The sequence below is a fragment of the Apium graveolens genome, chromosome 9, assembly GCF_009905375.1.
Source record: "Apium graveolens cultivar Ventura chromosome 9, ASM990537v1, whole genome shotgun sequence".
Taxonomy (NCBI): domain Eukaryota; kingdom Viridiplantae; phylum Streptophyta; class Magnoliopsida; order Apiales; family Apiaceae; genus Apium; species Apium graveolens.
In genome coordinates this window covers 268,748,468-268,766,228 of record NC_133655.1, presented here as the reverse complement: position 1 = coordinate 268,766,228, position 17,761 = coordinate 268,748,468, and the positions used below count along the sequence as shown (strand labels likewise).

At 37.9% G+C, this 17,761-nt stretch overlaps 2 protein-coding genes across 3 annotated transcripts; both read left to right on the top strand.

The window, feature by feature from the left end:
* Positions 1-288: 288 nt before the first annotated feature.
* Positions 289-5,974, top strand: LOC141683327 (ADP-ribosylation factor-like). 2 transcript variants are annotated; one of them, XM_074488020.1, is made up of 7 exons: positions 289-385; positions 1,349-1,507; positions 3,120-3,190; positions 3,524-3,643; positions 5,198-5,316; positions 5,394-5,475; positions 5,613-5,974. In XM_074488020.1, the coding sequence occupies exons 1-7, from the start codon at positions 310-312 to the stop codon at positions 5,616-5,618; spliced, it is 633 nt and encodes a 210-aa protein (XP_074344121.1). In that variant the 5' UTR covers positions 289-309; the 3' UTR covers positions 5,619-5,974. The 2 variants fall into 2 exon arrangements, with proteins under 2 accessions (XP_074344121.1, XP_074344122.1); XM_074488021.1 differs by lacking the exon at positions 289-385 and adding an exon at positions 755-778.
* A 3,035-nt stretch (positions 5,975-9,009) lies between these two features.
* LOC141686308 (protein FAR1-RELATED SEQUENCE 5-like) lies at positions 9,010-10,854 on the top strand. The gene has a single exon (XM_074491350.1). It carries the CDS (start codon positions 9,010-9,012, stop codon positions 10,852-10,854), a length of 1,845 nt encoding a protein of 614 aa, XP_074347451.1.
* The last annotated feature ends 6,907 nt before the right edge of the window (positions 10,855-17,761 follow it).

Genomic DNA, 17,761 nt, shown 5'->3' with positions numbered 1-17,761 from the left:
GGAGAGAGAATAAATCGAGAGAGAGAGTCGATTGGGAGATATTCGAGAGACTGGGAGAGCGGTGTCGAGACTCAAATCTCAAGTTGGGCTGAGTCTCATTTCAAATGACACATTTTAAATTAGTATTCCAAATTCACAGAAATGGGCTTTATTTTTAAATACGTAGAATTTGGACCAAATTCAAATTCAAATTTTTCACCTAAATTTGAGTCAAATTCAACATTTGAAATGAAATGCGGCTATCCAAATAGGCCATAAGAGTAATTCAAATACTATATATTTAAAAAAGAGGAAAAAAATGATTTGAACATGTACAGTGATATAAAAAGAAATACAATTAATCGATCTCTCACATTGTCACACACTCTGTGTATTTTTCTCTCTGGTAATTTAATCTCTCTCTCTCGCTCTCGCTCGCTAAACTCTCTCTCTCTCTGCTAAACTCTCTCTGTCTCTCTCTCTGCTAAACTCTCTCTCTCTCTCTCTGCTAAACTCTCTCTCTCTCTCTCTCTCTCTCTCTCTCTCTCTCTCTCTCTCTCTCCCTCTCCCTCTCCCTCTCCCTCCCCCTCTCTCTCCCTCCCCCTCTCTCTCTCCCCCCTCTCTCCCTCTCTCTCTCTCCCTCCCCCTCTCTCCCTCTCTCTCTCTCCCTCCCCCTCTCTCCCTCTCTCCCTCTCTCTCTCTCTCTCTGCAGCATAGTTATCATAAACACACACAAATTTGATTTAAATTGTTGAACCTGATTGAATTTAATCCGCGTGTTCAGATCTCCATACTTTAGGTTCTAACCTATTGAATCTCGATCATTTTAGTGGTGTTTGGATTACTTTCGATTTGTTATCGGTTGCTATTTATTTTCTATTGTTTAATTTACTTTTTTAACTAATTATACTTTGTTTTCGTCGAATCTGTAGATTTATCAATGCTTTAGAACTAGATCATGTTCTGATTTGTGATGTATGTAAATGTAATTCTGTAAGTCTATACAATTATGCAAACATCAAGCTGCGGTGAAATATTTTATATTCACATTTTACGGTGAATCATACTTAAATGTTAATTTGGTGAACTATAGAGGTTTTGTGAAGTGATGCGATATTTTTCCTGTTTATTTGTTTTTAACTCGATCACGAAATTAAGTTACTGTACATTTGTATATGTACTCAATTGAGGTCTTGAGGTAAATAGCGTGTTTAGCTGTTTTGCGATCTTGTTAGATTTTGTTGCTTTTGGTCTACTCAATATTTGTTTTACGCGTGTTTGCGAAGTTCTGCATTAAGTGTCGAAGCTGTGTTTTTAGTTGTAATTAGTAATTAGTTTTATGAATTTGTATCTGAATTACTGGAATTAGGATCTGCAAAGATGGGGCTTTCTTTCACCAAGCTCTTCAGTCGTTTGTTTGCCAAGAGAGAGATGCGCATACTCATGGTGGGTCTCGATGCTGCTGGTAAAACAACAATTCTCTACAAGCTCAAGCTCGGAGAGATTGTTACTACAATTCCGACCATTGGTAAGATTAATGACTTAATCTTTTTGTTTGAATAATAGGTTGCAGTCTATGGATGTGGTTCCATATCAGAATAGCCAAGTTTTAATGACGAGCATCTGAAACAACTTTTTACCCTACCTTTTTGCTAGGAAATTAGATGCAAAATCCAAATCATTTAAAAATACAGAAATAATGGAAAGGGAGGGGAGGGGAGAAGTGGGGGATGGTTGAAGATGCGAAAAAGAATAAAGTGGATGGTAAGAAATGGCATGGGTATGGTGAGAAGTGGAAATGCAAATGATATATAAACTTATGAGGTAAAAAATGAGTTGCCCATTCTAACCAATCAGTCCCTTCCAACAAACATCAACACATGGGAATGACCCTTTGATTCTCATTATCACTAAATGGGTTTAAAATATTTTTAACCAACGAAAGGCGACAGTCGACTGAATGAACGAGAAAGGGCTATGAATCCTGTCTTTTTTCTCGAAGACAGAAGAGGGGAGACAGAAGTATCAAATTCCTCTTCTCCCTGGAGGATGAATTCCACCTCTGAGAGGAGGGAAAATACGTCTGTGGTTGTTCCCTCGACTGACCGAGAAAAAAATGATATTTTAGAAGCTCATAAAGGTATGTATTAGTCTAGGACTATACATTTCTTTTTGGATTAGCTTAAAACTATGTACTAATTTGTGGTAGTTATTTTTTATTAAAATTAGACTCGTAATCCATGAAATATATTGATTTAATATTTTATGATTTTGTGTGTTATAGTGGTATTAATGTTTTTATATTTATTAAATCACATGTATTTTAGCGGAATTTATAATCAAATAAACAACAATTTATTATAACATATATTTGTTTGTAGATTTTCTTCATATATTAACAAGATTATATGTTTTTGTGTGTGTGGTCTGAATCGAGCAGAAGCTTTTTTCAACTTGTTAAATCTTATTTACACACATGATTACCTTACTCATTTGTGTAGATTCATATGTTAAAGTTTTCTTTTTTTACAAAATGCCATTATAATATCTTCAACAAAAATGTCATATCTTTTCGATTAATTTCCCGATCCAACACATATATAAGTAGGGATCTACATGTTTTAAAAAGGTTTTAAGTTTGTAGAAACACTTTGAAGTATGTACAAAAGTCAAGCGACCTATAAGTTATAACAAGGACCACAAGGATGTAGTATATATTATGTTGTTCTTGTAGTTGTCAAATTGTCTTTCTTATTATTGCGTCTGAGTCTATTTTTTTGTAATATTGTTATATGTAGACAACAAGGGGTTAGGGTATATCCTCAAAGTTGTTTAAATATTAATCCTTTATCCCCTCAATGTTCTAAAAGCCTTTATCCTTCATCCTACCACCCAACCACTATTTTTCTCTAAACACAAGCGAAATCTGTACTTCTCTTCCTTATCCTATATAAGCTTGGGCCCTCTCTCTCTGATAAGGAAAGAAAGTAATGCAAAACCAAGAATGATTTTTTGCATGCTTTTTTATATTTTTAATTTTTAATGCATTAAACATATCTATTTGGGAATTAAGCATCTTTTTTTAATTCATTTTTTGTTTTTGAATTTGTATTTGGAGGCTAATACATATTGTTTTGCAGGATTTAACGTGGAGACTGTGGAATATAAGAACATTAGCTTCACTGTTTGGGATGTCGGTGGCCAGGACAAGGTATCCATCATAAGCATATTCAATTGCTGACCTGTTTCAGTAAATAGTGTTCGCAGATCATCGCTAAACAGTGGATTCTTCCTTAATGTTTTATATGGGCTAGTTGATTTTTTCATTTTATGTGGCAGTTAATTTGCTTTTCTTTTCTGTGTGCACACTACGAAAGATTATATAGAAGAGAACATCTTAACACCAAAAGAGAACATTAATTTGTAACTTTGTTTATGTCTAGATTATATATACCCTGTGGTGTAAAAATCAGTGCCCTATTGCATCTTGGATTAAAATTTATTGCAGTTCAATTAGATGACCTTTTGTACGTTGTTCCTGCAGATCCGTCCTCTGTGGAGACATTACTTTCAGAACACCCAGGGGCTCATTTTTGTGATTGATAGCAACGATCGAGACCGTGTGGTAGAAGCAAGGGATGAATTGCACAGGATGCTGAATGAGGTATTAGGCAATATTTTGTTGGGTTAAATGACCTTGATGTCCTATGAAGAATTTCTTTTTATACCTATGAATACTATATCATCCCAACTGAACTGTCTCTTTTTCCCACTTACATTGTGTTTGTGCTTAAAAAGCTGCGGTCTTCTTCGTATTTCTTGTTCACAGTCCTCACATATCTAGAGGATCAAATCCATTAAAATACCATGTAAGCCAATTGATTTGCACATCTTGACAAAGATTTAAAACATAATAATTTATGTCTTATTTAGTGTTTAAAATTGGAGAACATGAGCAACATTTATGGGCATGCTGTAAGGATTATATCAAACAAAAACCTCAAATATATTCGATGTAATAAAATTCAGAAAAGCAATAGAATTGGCACACAAGATTTACGTGTAATAACCTCAAATAGAGGTAAAAACCATAGGTGATGACGAGTAAGCTAAATCCACTATGAGAGATAAAGAATACAGAAACAATCCTCAAAGGGGCACACAGGCACAAGGAGGATTAAGAAGATCACAATTGACTCTAAAAAATCTTTCTACCAGGAAGTGTGTAAACTAGTGTTGTAAGAAGGCATAATACAGATTGCCTACTGCTAAGCCTGGGAGACTAACTATATATCAGTTGCCATAATGCAGTGCAATATATAAAAAAGGAAACTTTTGCAAACTTGGCTCGAAAGAAACGCATGTAAGAGAATCCGCGTTACCTGGAGCACAAAGAATTTATAGGGAACTATATTCTAAGGCCAATATGGAAACTAGAATCTTTTTTAATCAATTTACAATTAATTTGAGGCACGAACCTCAACACATACCAAGTTAAATATTGAGAAATTCGTGAGATGTGGTTAGAACAATGATACTGGCAACTCTTTGTGGCATTTACGTCCTTGGTAGCATCAACAAATAGTACAACGTTAGTAAGTTTATGTTTTCTGGATAGACCAATGAGTCAATGACCATGTTTGCATCACAATCAGGCTCCTGCTTCTCTTTGTTGATTAATAGCTAACTAGATCCTAATACAAAAAACAAGGGCTTTTCAGATAAAGGGATGACAGGGTGTTTATTATTACGATGCTAAAAGATTCCACTGTTATTTATGAAATTTGGACAATGTTTAGGAAGTAGAGCAAGAAAATTTAATTATGCCTTACTTTTTAGTGCTTGGTTTTTCTGTTGTTACAATGGGATATGAATAATGAGTCTGTTCTTGCTCTTGCTAGTACAGGCATTTTTAGCTATTCATACATCTTGGTATAAACCCAAAGATTTCTACGAGGGCCTTAATACACTTAGCAAAGCCCACTTGACATGTGGGCTAAAAAGCTTATGGTCTTTTTGACTTGGGGGTCAGATTGTTTGCATTAAATTGATAGGTTATCTTTTGGTTGGTAAAAGACGGATATTGGACTAACAGCTTCCAGTTCTTGAGATTGATATCTTTTTTCAAAACAACTAAATTTGTCTTAAACACATAATTTTTACAGTTGAAGATTCTGCTGGAAATTTTGAGTTCACTGATTTGTGGTGCACATTTCAGGATGAGTTGAGAGACGCCGTGCTACTTGTATTTGCAAATAAGCAAGATCTTCCAAATGCAATGAATGCTGCTGAGATTACTGACAAACTCGGTCTTCACTCCCTCCGTCAGCGCCACTGGTAAATAAATGGTCTGTCCTCTCTTCCATTTCTATACTTGATCTCTCCCTAATCAAAATATCAATTTAATGATGCAGGTATATCCAAAGCACTTGTGCCACCTCAGGTGAAGGGTTGTATGAAGGGCTAGACTGGCTCTCAAACAACATAGCAAACAAGGTATGCTTGTCTATGCTTGTCTTGGTAATGGACATATGTTGTCCTGGTAATGGACATGCCATAATTGTCGCCTTAGAATTGAAATTTCAGTGCTCATATTTTGATTTTATTTCAAATTTGCAATTGTTTATTTGCAGGCATGATACCTCACTCCGGGTTTGCTTATTCGTGAAGGCCAGCTAAGGAATTTTTTTATTGCTTTGTTGAAAGATCTGTACCAGGTTAATGCCGACTTTTATACTCTGTTTGAGGTGTCTTTTCTGGAGATTGTGGCAAGTACAATTCTGGGAACCAAAATCAAAATTTTACCCTTTGAATTGAGATACATTTGCCCATGTGTAGATTCAAAGGCATCCTATTACAACTTGTCTTTTCTTATCGCTAGCATGTTTTGGGCTCGAGGCCTATGCTCAATATCTTCTGCATATTTAAAAGGTGAACAAAATATTTCTGTATCAACTTATATATCTATATATTCAGAAGCAATCTTCATCGTCAATGCCGGAAAATTAGCGCCGAAGATCAATCATTGAGCCTTGGGCCACTAAACTATTTTCTTGTTCTCATACATCATTATCAAGGTCGTGGTTAGAATTTCACGACTGCTGGGTTTGCAGAGTAAATCAGTAACCATTTCACTAATGAACATTTTATTCTTGTTCTAAATAGTAAGAGTATTGCTAGATGTATCAAAATGGGTATGGTCCAGAATGATAAAGGTCTTGATGACTTGGCAATTTGGTATATTTTTTATTGGTGAAATTTACATAAATGTAGGGGGTTTATTATTATTAATTGATTTTTACAAACAAATAGGATTTTATTAACACAAATCACTTGCTAAAACATTATTGACTTCAATGGGGTCATCCACCCTATCAAAAACTCGATCTGAAAATGAACACGACACTTTTGTTAGGCTATAAGCTGCAGATCGTCTAACGGAACACAAATCTATTTTGTTCAATCTCATAATCATATCACGTCATTCTTTCACCACCCTGCCAAATGGAGAAGACATTGGGACACTGCTCCTGATTTCTTGCACTGCAACCAATGAATCAGATTTTGAATCAGATTTTACAACAACATGGTTCCATTGTTTTTCTTCTATCCAACTCAAAGCTTCATTAATTGCCATAGCTTCTGTACTCTCAACTGAAACCTTCTCCTGCTTATACTTCGTTTTCGCCTGAATCAACTTTCCAGTATGATCTCTTGCTAATATCCCTAATCCAAAAGCATCCTGATCAATAAAGGAAGCAGCATCAACATTTACCTTAATTAAGTCCGTCTGTGGCTTTACCCATTTCTGACCTCCATCTCCTTCCATCAAATGCTGAAATAGAGTTTTAGTAGATAAATTTTGGGCATATTTCCATTGTCCAAGGTACTGACGTGTTGAATCTACCAACCTGTTAACCTGAGTATGCTTTTCATTCCATAATAGATCATTGCGAGCCTTCTATATAGCCTAACAAATTGTTAGTATCCCTGGATGCTTGTCCTTCAATCTGACTTTATACACATGGCCCAACCACTGAAAAAAGTCTTGACTCTCCACCTGATGAGCATCTTGCAGTACCCTCATCCAACTTTGAGTGGCTGTAGGACACCTTACTAAAACATGGTAAACTGATTCCTCTTCACTGTTACAGACTAGACACATGACATCCACCGAAACATATTTATGATACAAACCCAACTTGGTAAAATATTCGAACATGCTCTCCACATAAAATTTAGAGCCTTGGGAGGAGTTTTAGTTCTCAAAATTTTCCTCCACAGACTATCATTGTCCTCCATTCTCCATATTTTTTTCGGTGCTTGAATAAGCTTGTACGCACTTCTCATCGAGTATTGCCCTGAACTTTCTTTGCTCTAGTATAGCCGATCCTCCTCATAAACTAAGGTGCCATATATACGATTCTGATCCCTAGCATTAAACAACTCTCGAATTAACTCATCATTCCCCCCTCTACCATTTGACTGCCTAATCGATTCCACCTTCATGCCTGTCAGTCTCTGATCCCCAGTAGTAATGTATGGGTTATTATCATCCTTAAGCCATGGTTGATCAAAAATATTGATTTTATTCCCAAACCCCACCTTCCACCGAGCTCCTGCCTTTAACACCACTTTAACCTCCAAAATACTCCTCTAGATGTAACTGGGATTATCTCCCAGTGGAGCATTTAAAAAATCACACTTAGAAAAGTATCGAGTTCTATATAATTGACTCACTAAACTTTCTTGCTTCGTAAGAATTCTCCAACATTGTTTTGCTAACATAGCCATATTAAAGTCTCTAAAATCCCTGAAACCCCAACCCCCTGCTGCTTTATGCCTACTCAAACGGGACCAGTTCATCCAGTGGATTTTATTCTTGTCATTCGAGTTCGCCCCCACCAGAATTTTGAGATAGTTCTTTCAATATCTCCCGTGATATCCATTGGCAAGAGAAACACGCTCATCATGTATGTTTGCAGCATTTGAGCCAGTGCTTTAACTAAAATCTCTCCCCAATGCGAAATCCATCTACCATTCCAAGTTGGGGGACGGTCTATTTGTTGTAGACCAGTTCATAACAAACACATTGGTAGCCGTTGGATGGGAATTGGGTGGCTGGGATTAGGGGCGGACCGCGGAAAATTTCCGCGGTTGGGTGGGACGGACCGAAATTTTCCGCGGTTGGGTGTGTTGCTCCCTTATCCCCGGCAACCCAACAGCCTCCCCACCACACAAACCAACAAAAAATTCTCAACAAAATTCTACTTGGAGAGTGATCAATTTAGGCGAATTTTGGGCATTTTCATTAAGAAATTCAAGTAGTTTTGTCAATTCAAGGTATATTTCTAGTCTTAAATTTTACATTTTCATGGCGGATAAATTATTTGCTCGTATGTTTTGTCATAAACGTCAAAATGAAAAAAAAGAGTCTATTGATCATAGCTTACATCTTGATGATTTAAATACTAGTGAAGAACCTAAAACCCCTCTATATGTTGAAGATGATGATTTTGTAGATAGAAATGAGGAATTTATTAATTTAGATGAGGATTTGGTTGATGTTGAAGATGAAAATGATGAAAATGAGGTTGGAAACGAGGTTGAAAATGATAGTGATAATGTTGAGGGTGAGGAGGAAGATGAAGATGATAATGTAGAGGATGCAAATTTGTATGAAAATGTTGATGGGGGGGGGGGGAGTTCCATATTTGAATCAAAATTTTCAAAGTGTGGATGAGGCCGGTCATTTTTTTAGGGCTTATGCTTTTCGAAATGGATTTGCTATTAAAATTCAAGCTAGCCATCGTAATAAAGACAACGAGATATATGGTCGTTTATATGTTTGTAGGCTTTATGGAAAAAGTGTCGTCGCCGAGAGTAGTCAAAATAAACGGCGTAGAGAGGTTCTTCCTAAAAGCGAGTGCAAGGTGAGGATGTATGTCAATTATCAAAAGAAAAAAACGTTACTGGAAGGTAACTAGCCTTGAATTGGTACACAACCACGGTCTTGTTTCCCCTAGTAAGATGAATTTGGTACAACGAGAAAGACATGTCAACACCGCGACCCGTAGTTTGATTAAAACGCTTTATGGTTCGGGGGTTCGTAATTGTCAAGTGATGAATGTGATTGGTAACATTCATGGAGGTAATGACAAAGTTGGTTTCAATGTTCAACATGTTAGGAATGTGTTAAGAGACGAAAGGAAGAAAATGTTTGAGATTAGTGACGCCCAAGCGGGGTTGGACTTGTTGCATAGGTTGAATGAAGAAAGTGGTTCTAAATATTTTATTAGGACCGAAGTCGATGAAGAGAATCGCTTGAAGTGTCTAGTATGGATTGATCCGAGATGTATAATGGCTTACCAAAATTTTGGCGATGTTATGGCTTTTGATACCACTTATCGGACAAATAGGTATGCAATGCCATTTGTCCCATTTACCGGAGTCAATCATCATTATCAATCGGTAATTTTCGGGTTTGCATTGATGCGGGATGAACACGCGTCGACTTTTGAGTGGATTCTTCATACTTGGCTTGAAGGTGTGGGGAATAATCCTCCATTGACTATAATCACGGATCAAGATCAAGCCATGGCAAGCGCTATTGCGGTTGTACTCCCGAATACTACCCATTTATTGTGTTCTTGGCACATTAGTCAAAAATTCCCGGAGAAATTAACTCATTATTATTCGGCTTTTCCGGAATTCAAGACGGACTTCAACAATTGCATTTATAAATCTCTCACTGAATGTGTTTTTGAAGCTAGATGGGCGTCGTTTGTGGAAAAGTATCACTTGCAAGATCATAAATGGTTAAAGGGGTTATATGAGTTGAAGCACAAGTGGATTCCTGCATATACTAGAAACAAATTTTCGGCGTTTCAAAATAGTACATCGAGGAGTGAGGGGATGAATTCTTTCTTTGATAAGTATGTGAGTTCGGCAACGAGTTTGAAGGAATTCATTGAAAATGCCCAAAAAGCATTGGCAAGGCAATTCATGAGGGAGAAGGAAGAAGATTATGTCACCATTAATCTAAAATGTCCCATGAAATTGCATACCACATTGGAGTATCATGCTTCTTGTATCTACACTAAGGAAATGTTTAGAAGATTTCAAGATGAATTGGTCGAGTCTTCAAAATACTTTGTTGAAAAAGACCGACGAGCTAGTGAAGAAGGGGAGAGAATGGGGGATGTTTATACGTACTATAGTTGTTATAGGCCCATGTCCGAGCCTACGAGAAGAAATGTTTATTTTGTGGCATTCAAGAAAGCAAGCTCTTTGGGAATGTGTACGTGTAGAATGCTTGAATATTCGGGGCTACCTTGTAGATACCTATTGGCGGTCTTCACTAAGAAACGGGTTTCGGAAATTCCCCCGTATTACATAAACCGGAGGTGGACAATGCATGCCAATAGAGTTGATGGTGTGTTGCCTTACAATTTGGATGTTGGACAAAGTCATGAGATGACCTCAACCGATCGATTTAATATCATGACAATGTTAACCATGAGTTTTTGTCAAAGTAGCATTGCATCCAAGGAACGGTATGATTATGCCGTTGGAGTGATGAATCGAGAAATACCAATTCTCGAAAGAATGAGCGTTGATGGAATTAAATCTTACGAAAGCAATTCGCAAGCTCCAAATGCAAGTGCTCATGAAGAAACAATTCTTGACCCTATTATGTCCCAAACTAAAGGGAGGAAGAATGACGTTCGTTTCAAAAGTCCAATAGAATCGATTGGTAAAAAGGAGAAGCCGTCAAGAAGGTGCACTTATTGTCAAATGGAAGGCCATGATAAAAGGAAGTGTGCTAGTAGACTAGAAGATCTTAAAAATGTTCAAGAATCGCAATATAATTAGTGGTGTACCATTTTGTAACCGAATGTTGTAATTTTTAAATGGATTTGAATTTTAAGTGTTTAACATTGCTTTCTTTTTTGTATGTTTTATTGTCATATAATTGCCAATTATTGTCATATAATTGTGTTTTATTGTGATAGGTAACATGACTAGCGAGTATAGTGGTGACAATAACTCCGATCATAGTTGTGATTCGGTTTCCCACGTTAGCAACACATTCTCGGATTCCCTACCAAGCGACTCGTGGTATGAGGACAATGACGAGGGAGATGTGGTCTCACCAACCTTTAGTGAGATGGAAGATGTATGTGCCGAGTTGATGCCCCTTGTGGACAATGACGAGCCGCCCCATGTGAAGGAAGAGGAAACAGACTTGTACCCACCCGATGAGGAGGCTTATAGGGCCAAAAATTGGATCGAGGCATGCAATTGGATGGAGGGTACTGAACCGTGGAGATTGGTAAACTCTCATCCGGATCCGTACTTCCTTCCGATCTTGAATTTGAGCAACAACACGCCCGATGGAAAATAGAAAAAATCCGGATGAAATGGCGGTAAGCTTGTTAAATGTGATCGGATTGCCGATATTGTAAACTTGAGGCCTCGTGAGGGTTGTAATATGGACCAAATACGCATCGAATATGTCAAGGGTTGGGTTTCACACCTAACGGGAGGGACGGAGAGGGAACGCGGGACATGTTTTGCAAGATTTCGTCTCTACGATGGCTCGAATACGATTCCCGTTACCATTTGGAACGACTCCAACCCTTACCCTTGGAAACTTACGGAAGGCCATATCCGTGATGGTTGTGTACTTGTTCTCTACCATATTGCATGCTTCGTGGATACTACGCAAGGAGTTGCTCAACACCGGTTATCCGATGGTCTTTCTAATATACTAGGTATTTTTGGTTAGGACCAATATATTTCATAAAATTTAGTGGATTGTATTGATCGTGTAATTTTCATTCGAATCTATGTATTTTTATTGAATTTTATATGAATTTATATGAATTTTCTATGAATTAAAGTATGAAATTTGAGATTGAAAGTGTACCTAAAAATTTGAGATTGAAAATTAAAATTTATAAGTCGAACTATACATTACAAATTGTATTTTATCAATATTTGGACAAACGTTGACTTCTGTTGACTTTTTTAAGGAATTTTCAATTTAACGTAAAAAATGAAAAAAAATAAATTTTTTTTTTGAAAATCACTCATTACCATATTTTAAGACTTTTGAGAGTGGTTTGGATTAGTGGAAGTTAGTTTAGGACTAACTCTAAACTAACTTCCAAAAATTAAGCAATTTCAACAGAAGATTATTTTGCATACTCTGTTTCCCCTGTATTTTGCTCTGTTTTCAGGGGCAAAAAACCAAACTGATGGACCGCGGAAATTTTCCGCGATTGGGCTGCAGAGGGACCGCGGAAATTTTCCGCGGTTGGGGCCTTTGAATTTTTTTTTTTGCAGATTGAAAACAGAGCAAATTCCACCAAAATCTACAACCAAATTCCACCAAAATCCCAACACCTACAATACAACAATCCACCAAAATCAAAATAAACCAAACAAAACAAACCTAAAATCAAATGAAATCCAAATAAACCAAACCAAATAAACTAAATAAAACCAAATAAAACCCAACAACATAAAATGAAATGAAATCCAACTACATAATTCAACAACCTAAAATCAAATGAAATCCAACTACATAATCCGACAACCTAAAATGAAATGCAATCCAACTACATAATCCGACAAACTAAAATCAAATGAAATTCAACTACGAAGCTTCGTGACGCCTACGCATACGAATCCCGAGAATCCCCCTTGCCTTCCCTAACTGAAGCTTCCTGGCTATCCGATACCTAAAGGTATCCACCTCCTCCTGCGACCAATTTGGTACCTCAGCTAAGTCATATCCTTGTATGAAGTAGTCCATGTACTTTATCACATAAATAACACAATCATTAGAGTTTCGTTGCTTTGACCTGGACGGTAGAGCTAGGACCTCGGCTTAAGTAGGGTCACGCCCCTCGACTGGGTGTACCATATGCAATAGCCTCGGCAACAACCATGACTGCAATGAAATTATGATCCGAGAATGAATAAAATATACAATTGGTAAGGACTATATAGAAGACAGTAATAGTAGAGGAACATACCACCACTCGTATATCCTCACGATAATCCGGCTCGTCATTCATTGAATCTATGATAAGACCTTCAAATCGTCTAGTACCAAACATTCACAAAACCCAATGCACATCTCCGACACAACATGGGATGAATATGTAGTCCGCCTCGAGAACAGAAGGACCAACAGTAGCACTGGAAAAACCGGTAAAGCTACGTAATGCTTTATTCCATGCCCTCTGCAATGTATCTCCACCGACCCTCGATGCTTTTCTTATTTTCTTCACATGTCCTTTCCCAAGAACCATGAAGTAGGGATCCATGAAATAGTAGACGGGTTTCCTCTCCCATATACCTCCAGTGTGAATCTCCTCCTCCCGAGTCCTTAGCAATCCCTGAAAGTATATATGAATGCAACAAGTACAATTAATGCAACAAGTAAAATTAATGCAATAACTAAAATATATTAGACAACTAAAATATATTAGACAACGAACAATACCATATAAGTGTATATGATCCTATCATCAAATCATGTTCCTGGAGCCAGACTCTGCATAGCTGATGCATGGACGTGATAGTCCTGAACACTAAGACCACCGGGATTCCTCGGCGCCATCCCAAAGCCCCATCCCCAATCTAAATATATAGCATTCTTCTTTGCCATGCTGAGACTCTTAGTGATACTCCACTTCTCCTCTTTCATCCAGCGGGATGCAAGCTTCGCGGGCCTACTCGATGAAGCAATAGCCTGGGGTGGCTGAGACACATGCTGGGAATGCTGTGTCATGTCAACGACATCTTGGGCAGGAATGGCTGGAATGTCAAAGTCGTCAGCCAAAGGTGCAATGAAATATGATTTTATGTTCTGAAATGTGGGAGGTCTGTAGGCGGGTCCTTTGATCTTCTTCATCAACCGAGAGAATGGTGTGAGAAAGGTAGCAGAAATCCTCCCAAACTCCTCCACAAACTCAGGAGGAACCCTAGCATCCAGTTGCTTCAACATATTAAGCCCGACAACCATCTACAGACAAAAACAAGCAAACATTTTTTCATTAATTCCATAAGGATATCATATTATCAAGATGAAATACATGTGAATGCAAATTTTATAGTGTGTGGGGGTGTAATGTGAAATATGCATATTTGTAAAACACTTACAAATTCATAGCCCTCGAGGCTATCATACAACTCCCTCGTCTTGTACTGCTGCTGAGGCTGTGGATTGGGCTTCCTATGCACATACGAGATATATCAGCATACCACGCCATGTAATCAGCCTCCGAAGCTATGTCTACCGAGTCATCAAAAGGCCATCCAAATCTGAACAGAACCTGGCCCATTTGCCAATATCAATAAACCACCACACTAGCCAATCCTCCCCTGCAAACGTGGCATCCTTAGCCCCCCTATAACCAACCATGTTCACCGGTGCCCGTGGAATCTGGGGACTAGAACCAAACTGTCTCGACACCCTGTCCGGATGCTGCCACTCGACCACGTCGTAACATACAAGGGGAACTCGACCGCACCCAGCTAACTGTGCCTGTATCATCTCGCTGTCCATAACATCCTCGAACCTAGCATACGGCCTCCAAATCACCTCATCACCAGCAACACCATCAAACTCACCCCTATAGAACGGTAAGCTGTGGTGAGGTCCTGACATCCTGCGTTTCTTCGAAACCCTGACATGAGTATCACTAGCATAGGCCCATCCCTCAGCAACCGGATAATCCTCCTGACCGGGAGATCGTAAAGGCACGCCAATACGAGGAAATCTCTCGTAAGACCAAACCTGTAACACCCAGACACAACAAGCAATGCTCTTGTTGCCCTTCCTTGCAGCAATCTCCAAACCCCGGTATATATGAGCTAGCACAGCTGCACCCCAAGCATAATAAGGAATCTCCCGCATATTAATCAATGGGTGCATATACCGAACATGAACAAAAGAGCGGTTGATGCTGGGGAAGAGGATACAACCCATAATGAACAGCAGATACGCCTTGGTATGTACAACCGTGGCCCTCATATTGTTCTTCTCAGGCTTCTGTGCACCATATCTCTCAAATAACACCCCAACTTGATGTTATTATGATACAAAGCCTCCTTCAGCTCCTCCTCGGTCAAAGGCTCAAACCAATTATTAGCAAAATACGCCGCCTTGTTCTCTATCACTCCACAAGTCAGCGCATCCCCTTGAACTGACACCCCTAAAATAAATCCCACATCCTCCAATGTAACAGTCATCTCCCCCCGCCTCGTGAAAAAAATGTTGGTCTCAGGTCTCCAAAGCTCCACCAAAGCAGATATCAACCGAGTGTCAGTAGGCAAGACAACAGCAGGGTCTGCAAAAATCCCAAACCCAAGCATGTGTAGCAATTCCCGCTGTGGTCTCCTTAACTTCCACAAGTGCAATGACTTGTTCCCCGAATAGCTCTGCAACTCATCTCTCCCTGCACCATCCCAAACATCCTCACTGACGTGATACCGATTGTCCCAAATAATATTATGCGCATTAGGACCCGGCAACATATTCCCGGAATCACCAAAATTATCCATACCTGAAAATATTGTCAACATAATTCATCAATCACCACAATAAATACACCACCACGTACACAATAAAAACAATTACCATATGTTAATTACATCCTAAAAATTAAGCACTGAAATTTAACCCCTAAATTAACCCTAAATTCATAATTATAAATTCCTAATTTTTTTTATTCGAATTTCACACCAATTTTTCATTAAATTCGATTTATACACTAAATTAATTCGAAACTAACACTAATTTAATTCGGCTTTAACACTACAATTATCATTAAATTCGATTTTACACTAAATTAATTCAAAAGTAACACTAACTTAATTCAGCTTTAACACTAAAATTATCATTAAATTCGATTTTACACTAAATTAATTTGAAATTAACAATAACAATAATTTAATTCGAATTTAACACTAATATTATCATTAAATTCGAATTTAACAACAAAAAATTTCGAATTATATCCTAAAAATTCGAATTATGTCCTAAAATTTTGAAAATAACACTAATTTATCCTAAAAATCTAATTAAATTAATCCTAAAAAACGAATTAAATTTTCATACTACAACACTAATATTTTTCGAGTTAAATCAATTCCAAATTATGAACCCTAGAAATTCTAAAAAATCGAATTTAATCATACTACAATTCATATGTTAAATTATTACAAGGATTCATACATTAATTAACCCTAAAAATTTGAATTACATACACAAAATAAGATCTACAACAAGAGAAAAACATAAATTTATATCAATAAAACTGTAAATAACATAACAGAATCGATTATATACCTTAATAACGAAAAAGGAGTATGATTCAAGGTTTCGTTGCTGTGTTTTTTGCTTGTGCTGGGTCTGCTGTGTTTTCTTCTGCTGCGGCTGCTGTTTTCGTGTATGTATAGAGTTTGTGTGTGTGTTTACAGTTTGTGTTTGCTAGGTATTGTTGCAAACAAATGACACCAACCGCGGAAAATATCCGCGGTCCGAGGGCTAGGGTATTTTCGTAATTTCTGCTTACCGTTGAAAATTTCCGCGGTCCGTGGTATATTTTTTTTAATATCAGCCGTTGGATCAACCATCCAACGGTTCAGAAGCTGTTTGTTGTCTAAACGTCTCTAGCAACCGCTTGCTAGAGACCTGCCCCCTTCCAAGTTTGCACCTGTTTTCGAACTTTATCTTTTATAAAACCCACAGTGGCTGTCTTATTTATTCCCACCATGCTTGGAAGTCCTAAGTATGTATTGTGTTCTCCTGCTTTCACCATCTGAAGTAACTAGAAAATGTGATCAACTTCTCTATCACCCACATTTGAGCTGAAGAATACTGCTGACTTCATAAGGTTAACCTTTTATCTTGAAGCATTTTCAAAAACTTGTAGCAACTCCAACACTCTAGTCGCCTCTGTAACATCCCACATCGATAAGAATAAGAGTGTTTGGGACCTTTATAGATATAAGTCAACAACTAATGTGTACCAAATCGCTAGTTTTTTTGGACTGACCTGTGGTGGGTTGTTGGGTCCTGGTATGTATTCGGTTGTGGGCTTGGATCTCTTATCGATGTGGGATGTTACAAACACCCCCTCTTATATAGGATCGACGTCCTCGTCGATCTCACAAACACACAAACGGAACCCGGTCAGTGCCTCTGCACTTCCGGCCGGGCAGAGCTCTGATACCATTTATAACATCCAAGCCCACAACTGAATGCATACCAGGACTCAACAACCCACCACAGGTCAGTCCAAAAAAGTTAGCGATTTGGTACACATTAGTTGTTGACTTGTATCTATAAAGGTCCCAAGCACTCTTATTTTTATCGATGTGGGATGTTACAGCCTCATCCTCATCTTCCCTAATATACAAATAGCTATCATCTGCGAAAACAACCCACCACAGGTCAGTCCAAACAAGTTAGCGATTTGGTACACATTAGTTGTTGACTTGTATCTATAAAGGTCCCAAGCACTCTTATTTTTATCGATGTGGGATGTTACAGCCTCATCCTCATCTTCCCTAATATACAAATAGCTATCATCTGCGAAAAGCATGTGAGAAATACTCAAGGCATTCCTACAAACTTTGATACCATGCAACCTTTTCTGATCTTTGTTCATCTTTATGAGAGTCGATAAACCGTTGGCACACATAATAAATAAATATGAGGAAAACGGGTCTCCCTGACGAATGCCACGACTAGGAACGA

Coding starts and splice junctions, on each gene's coding strand:
- LOC141683327 (XM_074488020.1), top strand. CDS start 310: ATGTACAGTGATATAAAAAGAAATACAATTAATCGATCTCTCACATTG. Junction 1,508..3,119: donor TACTACAATTCCGACCATTG/GTAAGATTAATG, acceptor ATTGTTTTGCAG/GATTTAACGTGGAGACTGTG. Junction 3,644..5,197: donor TGCACAGGATGCTGAATGAG/GTATTAGGCAAT, acceptor TGCACATTTCAG/GATGAGTTGAGAGACGCCGT.
- LOC141686308 (XM_074491350.1), top strand. CDS start 9,010: ATGAATTTGGTACAACGAGAAAGACATGTCAACACCGCGACCCGTAGT.